The 15,059-nt window shown below is 40.7% G+C and overlaps 1 protein-coding gene and 1 pseudogene across 2 annotated transcripts; one reads left to right on the forward strand and one right to left on the reverse strand.

Annotated features, from left to right (window-relative positions):
- The first annotated feature begins 621 nt into the window (after positions 1–621).
- On the forward strand, positions 622–2,619 carry LOC110040720 (uncharacterized; annotated as a pseudogene).
- Positions 2,620–9,092: 6,473 nt separating this feature from the next.
- LOC149106965 (uncharacterized) lies at positions 9,093–11,018 on the reverse strand. 2 transcript variants are annotated; one of them, XM_089297258.1, is made up of 2 exons: positions 10,451–11,018; positions 9,093–10,187 (listed from the first exon to the last, which is right to left on the reverse strand). In XM_089297258.1, the coding sequence occupies exons 1-2, from the start codon at positions 10,978–10,980 to the stop codon at positions 10,058–10,060; spliced, it is 660 nt and encodes a 219-aa protein (XP_089153384.1). In that variant the 5' UTR covers positions 10,981–11,018; the 3' UTR covers positions 9,093–10,057. The 2 variants fall into 2 exon arrangements, 1 of the variants encoding a protein (XP_089153384.1); XR_016209563.1 differs by having other exon boundaries at positions 10,120–10,193; positions 10,451–10,531.
- Positions 11,019–15,059: the final 4,041 nt, after the last annotated feature.

A 15,059-nucleotide genomic window follows, 5' to 3' on the forward strand; every position in this document is an offset into this window, starting at 1 on the left:
TAGCATCAATGTAAGAGCAAATACATGGAATAATGGGATGTTGACTTAGAGTTGCCTCTTTTCCTTTAGAGGGACTGTTAGAAGGCAATATTTATGGTTGGTCATTTCAGACCGCGTGACGTTGTAAAGGGAGCTCCTCCTTATTGTTTCTATGAAATATTTTTTTCATGTACACGTGGGCAGTGCCGAAGGTGATAGAAACAGTTCGCTAGAGTAACACCACGTAGTCTGATATGGGTACAGACGGTCCAAAGCCAAAACGTGTAGGAGAATGCGTGTGGTGTTAAGGTTAGGATAGGAGTTAAGATAAACACAAAAAGTGTTCCTTAATATAGAGAAATCACATCTAGTCCCAGTTATACACATAAACTGAGGACAGGTATATAGAGAGGACAACAGTTAGAACCGGTAATTTTCGGCGCGGGACATATGAAATAAATAGACAAAACTCAAAGGTAAAGAAGAATCCTTTCGGTTTGGTGTGGAGATCACTCAATGAAAAGTGATCCTATTGAAGTACTTGTTGCAAGAGATTTGTGGTATAAGCACAGGAACACTGGGAACCGTATTGGAAAGACAATTGAGATCTTCGTGTCACGAATGAATATTTACAAAGATGCTATGGCGGAACTTGTCACAGAACCTCCCATAGAGGATATCAGTTTCCCGTTAGAAGTGACATTTATTGGCGAGGAGGCTGCCGATTACGGAGGACCTCGCAAAGAATTTTTGGGGGCTGTCATGAGAGACGGTTCGTGAACAACTCCTCCAAGAATCCGGAAGTCAAGATGGAGAGTACGAACTGACGAACGATGTGGCACCCGTAAGACAGCACTATTATGGAGCCGGTCTAATATTCGGTAAATACGAATTACTATGACATGTATGATCTTTTACTAGTATTTGCATATTTTTGAGTTGTATTCAATGTCTCAAGCTAGAAATATATATGACCTGGGGAACTGAAAGATCTAAAAGTGTCAAACTACAAAAGTAGATAAATTTTCAATGGAATAAAGAAACCATTAACTAAACCTTATTTTGCGCATTTTGTCGTACGATTGTTCATCAGTTAAATTACTAAAAATATATCAAAACCACATAAGTGTTGACTGAATGTTCTTTTCACTTCCAGGGTTCAGTATGCTACAGGGTGGACCGTTGCCCTGTTTTCTAAAAGAGGAACAGCTCCAAACGCTTCTTAACGGACAGTACGCTTCCCTAAGAGAGTCGGAAAGACAGTTCCAATCAGGACTGGCAAAATTTGGCCTTATTGAGGTACATATATTTAACCTTATAAAACTCAACGTTGTTATGTACATATATTCATAACAAATTGTCCCGACGTATTAAACGTCAACGAAGGGTATTTCTTTATGTGGTAGGTTGTAAGGTTGACAAGCTCATTCGCTACTGTAGCTACAAAGATTTGCGCTAACTCAAGGACGAAGACCTCCAGAAAGTTTGTTACGTACACATGTCAACTTCTCGGGAAGTTTGATATCACGATTTTAGCTTTCCTTCAAAATATAGAAGCTTTTTTTTAGTTTGATCAGCTGTATATGTAAACTCGGTAACATGCATAATTTCCACTTGGTTAAAGCTCGTCAATAGAAAACCATGCCTCATTTCTGCTGAGGAAAACTGCAGTGCGTTCTTTGATGTACCCCCGTGTTGTCAAACTACTTCAGGCGCGTTTCTCTGTAGAAGGCAGTAACAGCCGGGCAGAGGAAGAGAAAGTATACAGAACCTTCATAAATTACCTAAAGGAAGTTTCAGGTGAGTAGACGACGTCACATGTAAACGGCAGAGAGTGAAAATAATAATCGCTTATTATACTCACTATATAACTCCTAGACCTTGATATTTTTGGTTCGCATGCGACGTCATGGCGGCCATGTTGGTGGTCCTCTGGGAATTAAACTTTATATTTATGCAAATATTTCGGGAAAAAAGGATTGTATTGACCATCAACATGGGTGCCTTGCCAGGTAATAGGCATGAAATTATGAAATGAACCAGAGCGTTCACGAGAAAATTTAATACTTCGATAAAACCGACAATGGACCTTTTGTTCATAGACAGTTAATCCATTTTTTCTTTATTAATGCCCAGAAAACAGGTCGCAGACAAGGGAGCACCCGAGGGCATGGTCCTGAGGGTAGAAAGAGAATGCATAATAAACTGTATTGCACCTGTATACAAGTGGGCTTAAGGATTTGTGGCAAAGGAACACATAACATAGGGCTAAAACACTTTAATTTGCATTACAGCTGGAAGAAGAGAATCTGTTACATTGGGAAAAGTGATGAAGTTTGTAACTGGCAGCGAAGCAGAACCCGTATTGGGATATGGAATAAATCCCCATATTGCCTTCAATCCTTATGCGATATCATGCCTGCCAACAAGTAACACATGCACAAACAAGCTCACTTTGCCTGTTGGAGACAAGGTGCCCCAAAATCCCGAGAAAAGTTATGAGTTCTTTGATTATGCATTTAATTCCGACGTTTTTGGTAGCATTTAATCCTTGTGTAAATGGTATTGAATGGACCCACGCAAGTGCAATCCATTATCCGAAAATTGTCGGTAACGTGGTCCTTGTTGACCTTTCAGTGCGGTTTGCTGCTTACACTTAAGTGACCTGCTTGCGGTCCATTAATGACAGCAATAGAGAAATCAATAAAGATATCATGAAACGATACAAAGAACTGGCTTTGGGTCCATACGATAAAACGGCATGGTAACTGCTTGCTTAGGTTTTAAGCTGATTAATAATGTCTATCACATGAAGATAGGGTGCTATATCCCAGTTGTCTTCTCCCTGAACGCCCGACATTCTCTCTTTAAAACTTAGCAAGGAATTGGAATCCAGTGGACACACGGTTTGAGGGACAACAACACCTTCCTCTTCACTTTCCTCCGGAAGTGTCCCCAAAGGGTCTACTCCATACGTGGAAACATCGCTCTGAAAAAGATTTGCGTGATATTTGTTTACTGAGTTAGTAACATTTACCAAGATAAGTGCGTTTAAATCACTTTGCAAAATGTTCGAAGAGTTAAGCGGGCCACGATTGGTAAAATGCATTATATCTCCAATAGAGCACGCGCCCTACTTCACGTGCATTATTAAAGTAATATTAAAACGCTCCGAGTGTATTGTTGAGGGATTGCAGTTGCGAGAAGCACGAAGCACTTCTCTCATTCGTGTTCTTAGACATTCCCACATGCTTGTATATCCCAACAATGCACTCGGCGCGTTTTTTGCTAATTTTATTTCATCAATTTTCACTAAATATCAAAAATAACGCCTGTGGCAAAGACTAGAAAGGAACCTAAAAACCATACGCGCTAGTCCACCAAGACTTAGTAAAGTATTTACAGCTTTCAACTTTTTATTTCAGTTATTCTTCGTGCCAATGCCAACGAGAAATGAAAATAATTTTTGGCCATGCAGTGTATTTCTTCTCGCAAACTGGATTTAGAGTGCGACCCAGATTTGTCGATGTCATATTTAAAAAAAAAAAAAATTTCCCCGTAGTGCTAACCTCATCCAAGATTTCAAAGTATTCCGATGCTAATGTGCCGCCTTCACACCCTATTTGTTGCATCCCCAAAATAAAGAGCTGCAGGCGGTTCTTGTGACCTGCAGTGCGTATCTTGTGATTGTTCCAAGAGAGACTGAAATTATTGAGGCAGTTGTTGATAACTGGATTGTATACATACTGAAGGCAATATAAATGCTCCTCATTGTCCGGGTCGAGATATCCCCAGCTTTGAAGAGAAACGAAGAGATCGTAAAAGACTGAAAGTACTGTTTGAAACACATCCCTCCAAAGTCGTTCGATGCGGGCGTTGTGGACACTTCTTCCCGTTATATAACTTCCTCTGCCAGGTCCTCTTGCACTGTGATTCAGCATGTAATAAGCTACATCTCTGTTTTCGACACCCATATCGCCTCTTACTCGTGAGGGTAGCCCCCATTTGAATACTGCTTCTTCAAATAGTTTCAAAACTGTGGCTAACGTGTTGTCTGTGTTACATCTCAAGTATACGACCGTGCGACTGTAACCATCTATGCAGCCATGAACCGCAAATCGCCACCTAGCATGCAAATTAATACATAATAGTAATGGAATCCAAGGTGCCGTTCAATTGGTAAAATACAAATGATCAATATGCAGAGGAAGCAAGAGCCTAGGGAAGTCATCTCGCAGCACATGAAATACTTGTTTTATGGCAGCATGAGCCGCATAATAGAAGTCAATTATTTAGACGAATAATAGGTACCGTATTAGTTTATGATTTCCGTCCATATGCCACAGGGCAAGAGGGGAACGGACATTATAAACCCGTCTTCTAAAGGGTCTAATGGCTCGTAATCGCCGACCGACAGGGTCTACTCTCTTGACAGCGCTTCTTAGCCTCGCCCTCTGCACACTTATTCCTTGTGAATGTAGATAGCCCTCTATAGTTTTCAACCCTGTAGATTCAAAAGTAAATTATACCTAGCTAAGTATTTGTCATTAACGGAAGTGGTAAAGTAGAATGCACAGAAGAGAAACTGTAACCAACAAAGGACGTGATCCTATGAGGAAAATTTTCAGGGAATTATAATTTAAAAATCGGGTAACGGCACGATGAAGAGACATAGGACGATGTTCTCTTACGGTGTGTCATATTTTTACCCTTTCCGTGGGATTTACAGGCCCTGTACTTGATGGGGATTACATTTTACATGGCTTTATCTGAATAAGATAAAATAAAATAAAATATTTCTGTATTTAAATATGTTGCGCATGGCTAGTAATCTGCCATTCGATTTATATTTTAAATAATTATGCATTATGTTTTTCAGTAAATGGTTTGAGCCCAGGAGTATCAGTAGTTCGTATAGTGTGATCGTCCGGGTGAGTGTAGTTCTGAAAAGAACTGTTGTTGGTGACTGACGTTTCGACAACCTGAGCGGAAGTCATCTTCAGAGTCAAATGAATGGTGTTTGTCAGTCGATGATCTTATAAGTCTGGTCCGTTGAACGTGATTGGTCAGTATAGCCATGATGGTATTGGCTGAAAGACTCGTGTAAAGTTTGTCATCAGTCATTGGTGGGTTTCGATCCGTCTATTGTTAGTCAAGTAGGTCGGTTTTGGTCCGTGTATTGTTAAGTCGGTCTGTTAGAAGTCCGTTTGTCGGTTTCGTTTCTGTCGTGGATAAGTCGTTTGTAAGGCGCCGGTAGTTGTTGACATCTGTTAAGAGGCGTTTGTTCTAGGTTAGTGTACCAGCTTTCCAGAGTCAGTCGTTGAAAATAGTTTGTACTGTAGGTTAAGCACTGAGCAGAGTCCCAGTCAATGTTGTGGTTTGTCAGTTGATGATGTACAGCAATGTGATTGTTGGCATCACCATTTCTCGTGGCTCGTTTGTGTTCAGTCAGTCTCGTGTTAAGGTTTCTGCCAGTCTCACCAATGTAGGAAGCCTGGCAGTCGGAGCATCTGATCTTGTAAACTGCTCCCTGTCTGTCGTTAGGTTCGTCTCTGTCTTTCACGATGGTTCACTATCACTCTTCTCGGCTGAGCTTTGCGAGTTGACTGACTTGACTCGTGGCTCCCGGCCACGCCCATCTAGTAGTATGTCACCACCCCAGTACGTGAGTATGTGTCGAAAGAAAACTTGAGACTCTATCAAATAAGATTAGCATTACAACCATACCGATTGCGTGTTGGACAACGCTGAATTACAATGTGCAACAGGCTTTTCCGGTTTAACTGTTTTTGTTTTTTTTCCACCTGTCCACGGTCAATGCAATATGCGCGCCAACAGGTATCTGACTCAGCGGAGCTAAACTCAAAATTATTTTGCTTAGTGATCCCTGTGATACTTCGACAATCATCTGGTGTTTCAGTGGTGGCGTTAAGAGCTAGAGACCACTTAATCTTCCACAGCATACAGATATTCGAAATTTCCGGGAGTACCCCCCCCCCCCCCCTCTCCCCGACTGTAGCTACAACTAAAAGCCATTCAAGAACAAGAAATAATTGCTCCTGGATAGGAAGGCTTTAAAAAGCGCATTTCAATCTACTGTCACTACTTTAAACTTGTAATTGCGAAATGTTGAACATTTTCGCGAAAGCACTGAAAGCGTGACTGGACTGCTCGTACGGTTGTGTGACAACTTTTACTGAGTCTCGAATATCAGCCATGCAGCATGGTTGCCGATATAATAAAAACAGATTCATGAGGCCCCTGATTCTTACAGCAGAAAGCTTGGCCTCTTTAAGGCAATGTGGAGTGGTATTGAGGGGAATCGACGGCTTTTAGGTATGTTTTCTGCAACATTTTCGGATTAAATCAGTCGTATTAATATTTCGTTTATTTGTTTCGGGTCAGACCGTTTCACTTCTTGTTTCCAATTTATATAGGCGAAATTTACTTCGAACTTGCCACTACACTTTTAAACTTACACGTTTGATGACCTCGGTTTGATTTTGTTGTTGTACCGGTGATACATTGCCGAATTAACCTCTCGACTTCTTGAACTTGAACGGAGATCGGCTGTTTAGCAATTAGAATAAGGGCGCGATTTTGATTTGCCTCAAGATGTTTCAACTCGATTAATTTACAGTCCTTTAACGTCCTTAATGCTAAACAGCATTCCAAGTTGACCCATTATTGTGTCTTGACGAACTTAAAGCGTTTTGGTGAATCGAAAACATCGAGGTTCCAGGAAACCTCTGTGCGTTTGTTATGAGAACCATTCACAGTGTTGTTTACATTAAGAAATACACGGGATGACAAACTAGACATGACGGCGGACAGGAAATTAAGCAAAGTTAACGCGCTATGTTTTGATCGAAAACGTCTAAAAACAGTTTTTATGTAGTGGACATTATGAGGACATTATGTTTCTACTGATAGCAGTGAATTGCTTAACTGATTGAATTGATTGATTAATGATAGCCTTTTACTTTCGCTTTTGAAATTGATTTGTCTATTGTTCGTGTATAACTGTTGTGTTATTTGCGCCCAACACATTGACATAGATTTTCGTTTTTCTCAAAGGGAAATACTGCGAGTTCGAGCATGAAACTTGGCATGGTATATGTTTAATAATGATATTTTAAGGCTGTAAAGTAAAATCATCGGAAAGTGAGGTACCAGGTGCATTTTTATGCTGTTAAACATGACCAATATTTTGTCGTTATTTTTCACACGCTTCATAGGTGTTTTTAAAATGGTTTGGAAAACCACTATATCAACATATCTGAGATTAGTTTAAAACGAGGAATAAATTAGAGTGGTTGTTCCACATTTGTGTGAAGTTTGAAGTCAATTTAATTTATTTTAAGACTTTAGCAGCGCTTCGTCCTCGCACCTTATTTCGGTCATTTTATTACACGAAAAACCGCACTTTGACCGCGCTTTCAAATTTTCGCGAATTTCTGAAAAATAAAAATTCGCTGGAACCTTATAATATAATTTTTAGAATTAGGTCACCTAAGGGTATCTTTGGGCAAAATATGAGCGATTTGCCAAACGGGTCGTTGACCGGCGTTTCTCGATCCTAACAGTCAGCCATTCTTAAGTTTCGATGGACGCTCTAAGAACAAACAAACTTCCGCTGAGGTAGATCGTATTAAGAAGCAATATAAGATCGATTAATCGGTTCAATTAGCTAAACACCCAACAATTTGCATGGAAAAATTGAGATCTAAAGGGACCGAAAATGTTTAATTCGACTGATTTTCTTTCAGGTCAGCCCCCGCCATCCGCTTCTACCACGGATGGTTTGATAAGTACTGTATCGCTCAAGGAAGTCGGAACATCTTATTTACATGTCCTTGACACTGACTTTTTTACTATTTCATCATACCGTTTTATTGTCTATTCACAAGATTTGTTAGCGATAGCTGGATCTCGACCATCAAAAGGAATTAACCGTTTACACTTTTGATACCAAGGGAAAATATCAACTGAGATCAAAAGAATATCTCTTGTTGAGATTTATTAATTAAGATTGAAGTATTCAATTGAAAGAAAAACAACTTAATTCGCAATGAGCCTATATCATTTTCACATACGTGTGTAAACCCTCATTAATTTTTTATACTAGTATTACTTGTTTGCTAAATTAAATGAGGCTGTGTGACGGGAACCAGTAATTGTTCTTAAAAATGGAGAGACTTTAGGACCCTTTAGGTTACCTCGACGGCTTCAAATGATACGCAGGGAATTTTATGCCGGCGCTACGTTTCAATTGCATATATTACTTTATATCGTGGTTCAAGAGGTCATTCGCTCGAATATCGATCATGAAAACACTGATATCTTACCTTGAAATGTAACCTCAACAGCAATCTACGACTGAAGAACGCTACTGACAGTATTGATAACCAACGACTCAGATTCTTAGCACAAGAGGGGTGACTGTTTCCCAATTGTGACACATCGGACAGTTTATTTGCCGAAAACAGATACCTTGATTGTGTTTTGTTTCCCTTGGACATGTTTTGTTTTTCTTGAACATTCAAATGCAATATTCTATTCCTTTACATTAATTCTAAAAGTATTGAGCACCTATTTAACCTTGAAATAGCGACTTTTTAAAAACTGTGGTGAAATTGAAGAGGGTCTAAACACCCAGGGTCTTTCATTACTTTGTCGGTTGCCCGTTAAAATTTTCGACCTTTGTCGGTTGTCCGTTAGCCTGCGAACGTAGACGTATTTCAGGCTGTCACTTGTCTCCGCCGAAAATAACGTCTGCGAACCCGAGCCAGCAAACGATTTCTGTGACGTAATGACTTTTGTTTCTCTTTGGCCAATCAGATTCCATGATAAAATGAAACTCTAGTGCTCCTCGCAGCGAATACCTCGCGCAGTATTTCTAGGGCTACTTGAGTTAAGCTGTGATTGGCTTAAAATTCCTACGGGTTCCCACACGTTATTTTCGGCGGAGACAAACGTCTGCGTTCGCAGGCTAGTCGGTAAATCTCAGTTAATTTCTTTGTCGCTAGTCGCTACATTTTTCCTCGTGTTGTCAGTAGTCAGTAATATTTTTCGCCCGTTGTCGCCAGTCGGTTAACCTCATTGAGACCCTCATTGAATACAGCTCGTTCTATGCAACAGGTCGCATCGGACAGGATTAGTTCACTCCCTCTGGAGTGTGTTGCTTGCAAAACCATTCATTACAATGATCTGTTTACTCTTTAAGGTACAAAGATTGACCACCCCCCTCCTTCCCCGTTCGACGTTGAACCCCTCTTAGATAAGGATTACTCGTGCAGTAGGCTTGAGAGCTCATCGTTGCCGGGAATTGAGGGAAATCGAACTACGGAGATATTTGGCCAACGTGCCATCACTTTCGCAAACTTTACGGTAGTAATCTCCTTCACTATGGCGCGTTTTCAGGGTCAAAATTAAAAACTAACTTTTCCACCTTTCCTTACCTGCTAAGTAAAATGTCTGTCATTTCCTGTCTTTGAAATTAGACAGTACGCATCTCTTTTGACCTCCGAAACAATAGATTCCGCGTTTCCTGAATACTAAAATCATAACGTCCGGCATATTTTGACCTTTGAACAAAATTCTCTGCGTTTCCTGACTTCTCTCGAATTTTAAGTCCGGCATGTTCTGACTTTCAATGTAATTAGTTACCAAATGTCGTAATACTTAGTTTAAACATCTCAACTAAACATCCCATGCCGGCACCTGACAAGCCATTTAGTTCATAATGAAATCTCGCTGCTGAGCCGACATTCTGATTTGCAAAATTTGCAAATGCGCGTTTTCTGACTTCTCGATTCTACCAGGCGTCTTTTCCGCGTAGGCGTGGATCCTACAATAATACACATAACATGTGATCAGGGTTTTCAAATTGAAATAAAGTAGCAGGAGGAAATCATAAAGTAGGCGACGCACTCTAGGGTCATGATAAAGGAGGCCACACATGTAGAGGAGTGCCAGAATGGCTTACCTCCTCCTGCACGGAGGGAGGGGGGCGGGGAGGGCAATGGGGTGAAGACCGTGGAAAATTTGAAAATCTATTTGTCTTGAGATGTACACTTTATTTTAACAAGGGTTTATTAAAAATTCCTTGAGAGGAGTCCATATTCTGCCCTAGAGCCCCTAGAGCCCTAAGATATACAGGAAATCTTGTGTATCCATCAACTCCACCATGCACTACAATCTTCCATCTGAAACTTAAAGATACATGAGCCCATACTTTGCTGTCCTTTCATGGATTCTGTCCTAACTACCAACAACTAGTCTCCTTCGTAGCCGTTTTTTGGGTGTCACGCAACGCTTCTTTGGAGAGAGCGTTGCGTGACATCCCCCCCCCCCCCCCCCAAAAAAAAACCGGGTAGAAAGGAGACTAACCAACATCCACCTGTATTAGAAACTAGGTGCAATAAATCTGAATAAATTTTATTTATAATCAATTACGAATAAGGTTCACCTGATCAATTTATGATTCCCGTCTATGTGCCATAGTGCAAGTCGCCCACTAACACAGTACACAGCTCTTAGTGTAAGGAATAGCCATCTCATTGCAAGTCCCTCCGGATCCGTTCTTTGCATGCATTCTCGGGCTCTCAGCTGGGGCACATTTATATTGCGTAGCACTAGCTGCGATTGGACCCTCCGATATCCCGCATTTGGAAAATCCCTATGAAAGGATCTTACAATGTTATCAAGGTCATCATCACTAATGGTTGTCGTCCTGTCGGTAATGGAGATATTGTACTCCCGCATACGTCTTTTTATGGTACTCTCACTCACACCAAGGGCTCTGGACGTGTCGGGTAAGTTGATTTCATAATCGGCAAGATATTGCAGCTGCTCCCGTGGAATCTCGAACCTAGGACGCCCAACCGTTCTAGGCTGGTTTGCTGCTGCTGGGGAGGAATGATACCAATTTCGCTCTACCTCCGACAACATTTGCGTCACAGTGGCGAGTGAGGGTCGAACTGTATCAAACACCTGCATGTTGTCAGCAAGTCGAAACAAATGGCGAGAACATAATCAGCCACATCTTCACTAACTGTCTCCTGTTGAAGTCTCCTTGCAAGGTCGAACAATGTGTGGCGAAGACTGCTCAAGAATTGCTCTTGTGCCGTCGACGCCATTCATAAATCCCCGGGAAAACCTCCGGCCTCCTTGGGTCCTGGCGCTACGTTTGCATCAGGGGATCCAGGCTTGCGCAGAAAAGACGCTTGGTAGAATCAAGAAGTCAGAAAACGCGCATTTACAAATTTTGCAAATCAGAATGTCGGCTCAGCAGCGAGATTTCTTCATGAACTAAATTGCTTGTCAGGTGTCAGTATGGGATGTTACGTTGAGATATTTAAACTAAGTATTACGACATTTGGTAACTAATTACATTGAAAGTCAGAACATGCCGGACTTAAAATTCGAGAGAAGTCAGGAAACGCAGAGAATTTTGTTCAAAGATCAAAATATGCCGGATGTTATGATTTTAGTATTCAGGAAACGTGGAATGTATTGTTTCGGAGGTCAAAAGAGATGCGTACTGTCTAATTTCAAAGACAGGAAATGACAGACATTTTACTTAGCAGGTAAGGAAAGGTGGAAAAGTTAGTTTTTAATTTTGACCCTGAAAACGTGCCATACTTCACTGCGTGTCACGCACAACACATATGGTCTCACCCCCTCAAGAATATTGTTCATAACAAATTATCTACGTGCTCATTAAAAAAACGCGTTTTCTCCCCTTGATGCGTGCATATGATTCGGTAAATTAATTAGTGCGAAAATGTGGTCAACGAAGTGTCAAGTTTTCAAGTTCCTATCATAGTTTTGCTCTTACTCATCCGTGAGTAGAAGTTGTTCCTAATTCTATTAATGCTGGGGGGTTACACTGGCGTTAATTAACAGGAACTTGTTATCACGTAAACTGGCGAAAAGATGATTCCGGTATGATGTTTTTCAAGTTGCTTTTAACAAGGACATTTATTTGCATTCTCATTCAGTTTCTATATGCAAACAAATAGAAATTCAATCATGTTTTTACCCCAACAATCATGATAGGATGGTTAGGCGTAATACCGTCGAATATACAAGGTCTTCCTGTATTTTTCAAAACAGTGTTCTAAAGACTGAGAGGAACCGCTTGTACCAGGCGCTCTCAACGCTTTCTGAACATTTTAGGCTCTACGCCCTGTCGACTCCTCCACCCTTCTCCGCATAGATGAGTTTACAGCGGAGCTATTCAAATCAATTCATCAAATATCCTTCATTATTTTGAAGAACTATTCTTTCCTAAGAGCTTGAATCAGGAGTCATGATCGGGGACGGAGACCGTAAGTCTTGGGATCAGCGCGCACCTATGATATGGGACAATTTTTCTATTTTTAGAACAAATTGCGCCATCCTGACGTCATATATCCGCGCTGTTCCACGCACATGTCGGGGGCTCTCGCGTGAATGCTGTCTAGTTGCGTGATCAAATGGTGAGAGTTGCGAGATTCTCTTGCGTATTTTTCACCGCGATGGCAGGGAATAAGGCAGGGAATACGAACCAGGGCGCTTATATGTAGTTTTACGCCCTGAGCTAAAGGAAAAGGTGGGTTTTTCAGGGTCGAAAACAAGACTTCAATCTCGCGCTCGGAATGGATAATAAGATCTGCTCGCGCTTGTTGTAAGCTTACGCGTATGTTTTTGCGTTTGTTCTGACTTAAGAATATAGCAAGAAAACTCTATACTCTGGTATCGAGTTAATTTGTGAGTTTTCCGGACAATGGTTAATCATAACCCAAACCTGTTTTGATGGTTTCTTATTTATTTTTCTTATTTGTTTATGCTTGTTTGGTGAGTTTGCAAAAGTTTTTGAAAGGAAAGTCTGACGCGTACAATTAGCTCATTTGCATTGTGCAGCTCGTGCACTTTCAAGTCCGAGTCGGTCTTTTCAATTGTCAACAAATCTTGGCAAAGATTTCTTTCGTTATCTTTTATGCTGAGATGCTGCAAAAAATTTCACGAACGCAAAAAAGGCTACTAACATCATGTGTGTTTCTTCAGCATAAGCATAGTGAAGTTTTGCACTGCGAAAATGAAAATAGACAGGGAGTTTTGATAAAATAAACTCGATCAACAAAATCGAAATCGTTATTCGAAGTTGATTAAAGAAAGCGTCATTAAAGCTTTGCTGACTATTTCGGCTTTATTCACGTATTTCCAGCTTAGCTTTTAATATGTTCTCAAACATTTATCAATCTTATTTAAATAGGCCCTTTGCACGATACGGTCACATGGTACAAAATCACATATGCTGGTGAACAAGTTGCGCAGTGGGACTTCCAAAACTACCAAAACAGGTGGACTGGTACGAGTTGCATTGTTTTGGAAGTTCCACTGCGCAACTTGCTCACCAGCACGTCTGATTTTGTACCATGTGACCGGATCGTGCAAAGGGCCTGTTTAAAAACTAGAGAGTTGTTGTTTGAGTTCGATGTACGCTTTCACACGAAAGTGCGGCGGAAGTCCAATTTGTCATGTTTACTGACTGCACAAAACACGTATCGGCGGGCGCTCTCATTCATCGACAACAGAGAATTTACTGGATTTTTGCACAAATAAAACTGAGCAGTATCTACGGACGTAAAGTTATTGGGCCTTGATGAAACATCAAGCGTTGCTTACAATTCAGGCGAAACTCAAACTAGCAATTTTTTTATTTTACTTTTCGGTCGCGATAGACTGGCAAATTCCTTGCAAGCGAAAATTGAAAATTGGCGAAATTTTGGCAATCCTCAAAAATTTGGTAAGGTTTTGAAACTGGGGTCGCACTTATTTTATGCTACTTGTTGACAGATTTATTACTTATACAAACAAAATTGGCTCTAGCACGAACCAGGCCTAACCTCGTTTTCTTGGTCCGTACTGTAAGTTACGTTCCTCATTTTTCCCCTCTGATTTATGGCCCGCGCGCTTCGCCCTTGGACCATAAATAGATGGGGAAAAAATCTCGGTCCTTAACTTACAGTACTGCTCGCGAACTCGGTTTGTCAGAGGTATTTTAGCGGGACTTCGTGAAGATGGCAAAGGTTATTACCCAGTAAGAAAAACAAGTTTTCTACAATCGCAAAATCAGTTCTCGCAAAATAAAAAATATCGCCGATTAGCAAAACTAAACTCCCGTGAAAATTTAGTGCCACACGGCGGGTTTAAAAAGCCTTTTTCGAAGATAGCATAAATAGCGACAATGCTACTAAAAGAGTGTTACTTACGTTGAAATAGTTCATTGGCGTCACTCACGAATGTCCATCTTCATAAAAAATGTCGAATGTCCTTTGGTTAACTTTCCCACGCAGTCTTTCTATCATGCATGGACGCTCAGCATCTTTCATTTCCATTTTCGACAAACTGGGACTTTCATTGAGACGCTGGTGCTAAATAAAAAACGTTCTCAAACAATAAAGAAATCAGCTGAAAATATCCACATGGGCTTGGTATGTGCTATTCGTTTACGGATTAACTATTGTTCAAAAGCTTTACGTTTACCATCAGAAAGAAGAAATGTCAATTGAACAGTATTTTATCCTCTTGCCATTATTTTATTAACTTGAAAAATATTTATTATTTTCCAAGTTGTAGCGGTAGAACGATTTCACTCCATCATTCCTTCACTCCTTCACTTCCCGTTCAGTTAGAGATTTGGGAGCCTGGGGGGAGGAACTTCCATATCAAAAGAGAAGGGATGTTCGTGGGAAAATTTGAATTTAACTCATAAGGGAGACCAATGTGGACTTTCCTAAGAGTTCAACAAACGCGATCTTGGCTTAATTTCACGCACCGTCATAACTCCGAAAGTCAAAATGCGCTGGTTTCCAAACGAAGGACGCTATTGAGGTCGAAAGTGGTTAACAGATATAAATTTAGTAACTCTTATGCCTGATGAGGATAAAACCTTTAGTGGCTTTTTGGGTTTGGATTTGAGAATTTGATGACGTCGCGTGAACACACTCTATAGTCTACATTTGGCGCGAAAATATGCTCGGAGATATTGTCCTTGGACATTATCTGTTCTTCGAAGATCACAGTTTTCC

The sequence above is a fragment of the Orbicella faveolata genome, unplaced genomic scaffold (genome assembly GCF_042242905.1).
Source record: "Orbicella faveolata isolate gen_17 unplaced genomic scaffold, um_ofav_v1 contig_29, whole genome shotgun sequence".
NCBI lineage: Eukaryota > Metazoa > Cnidaria > Anthozoa > Scleractinia > Merulinidae > Orbicella > Orbicella faveolata.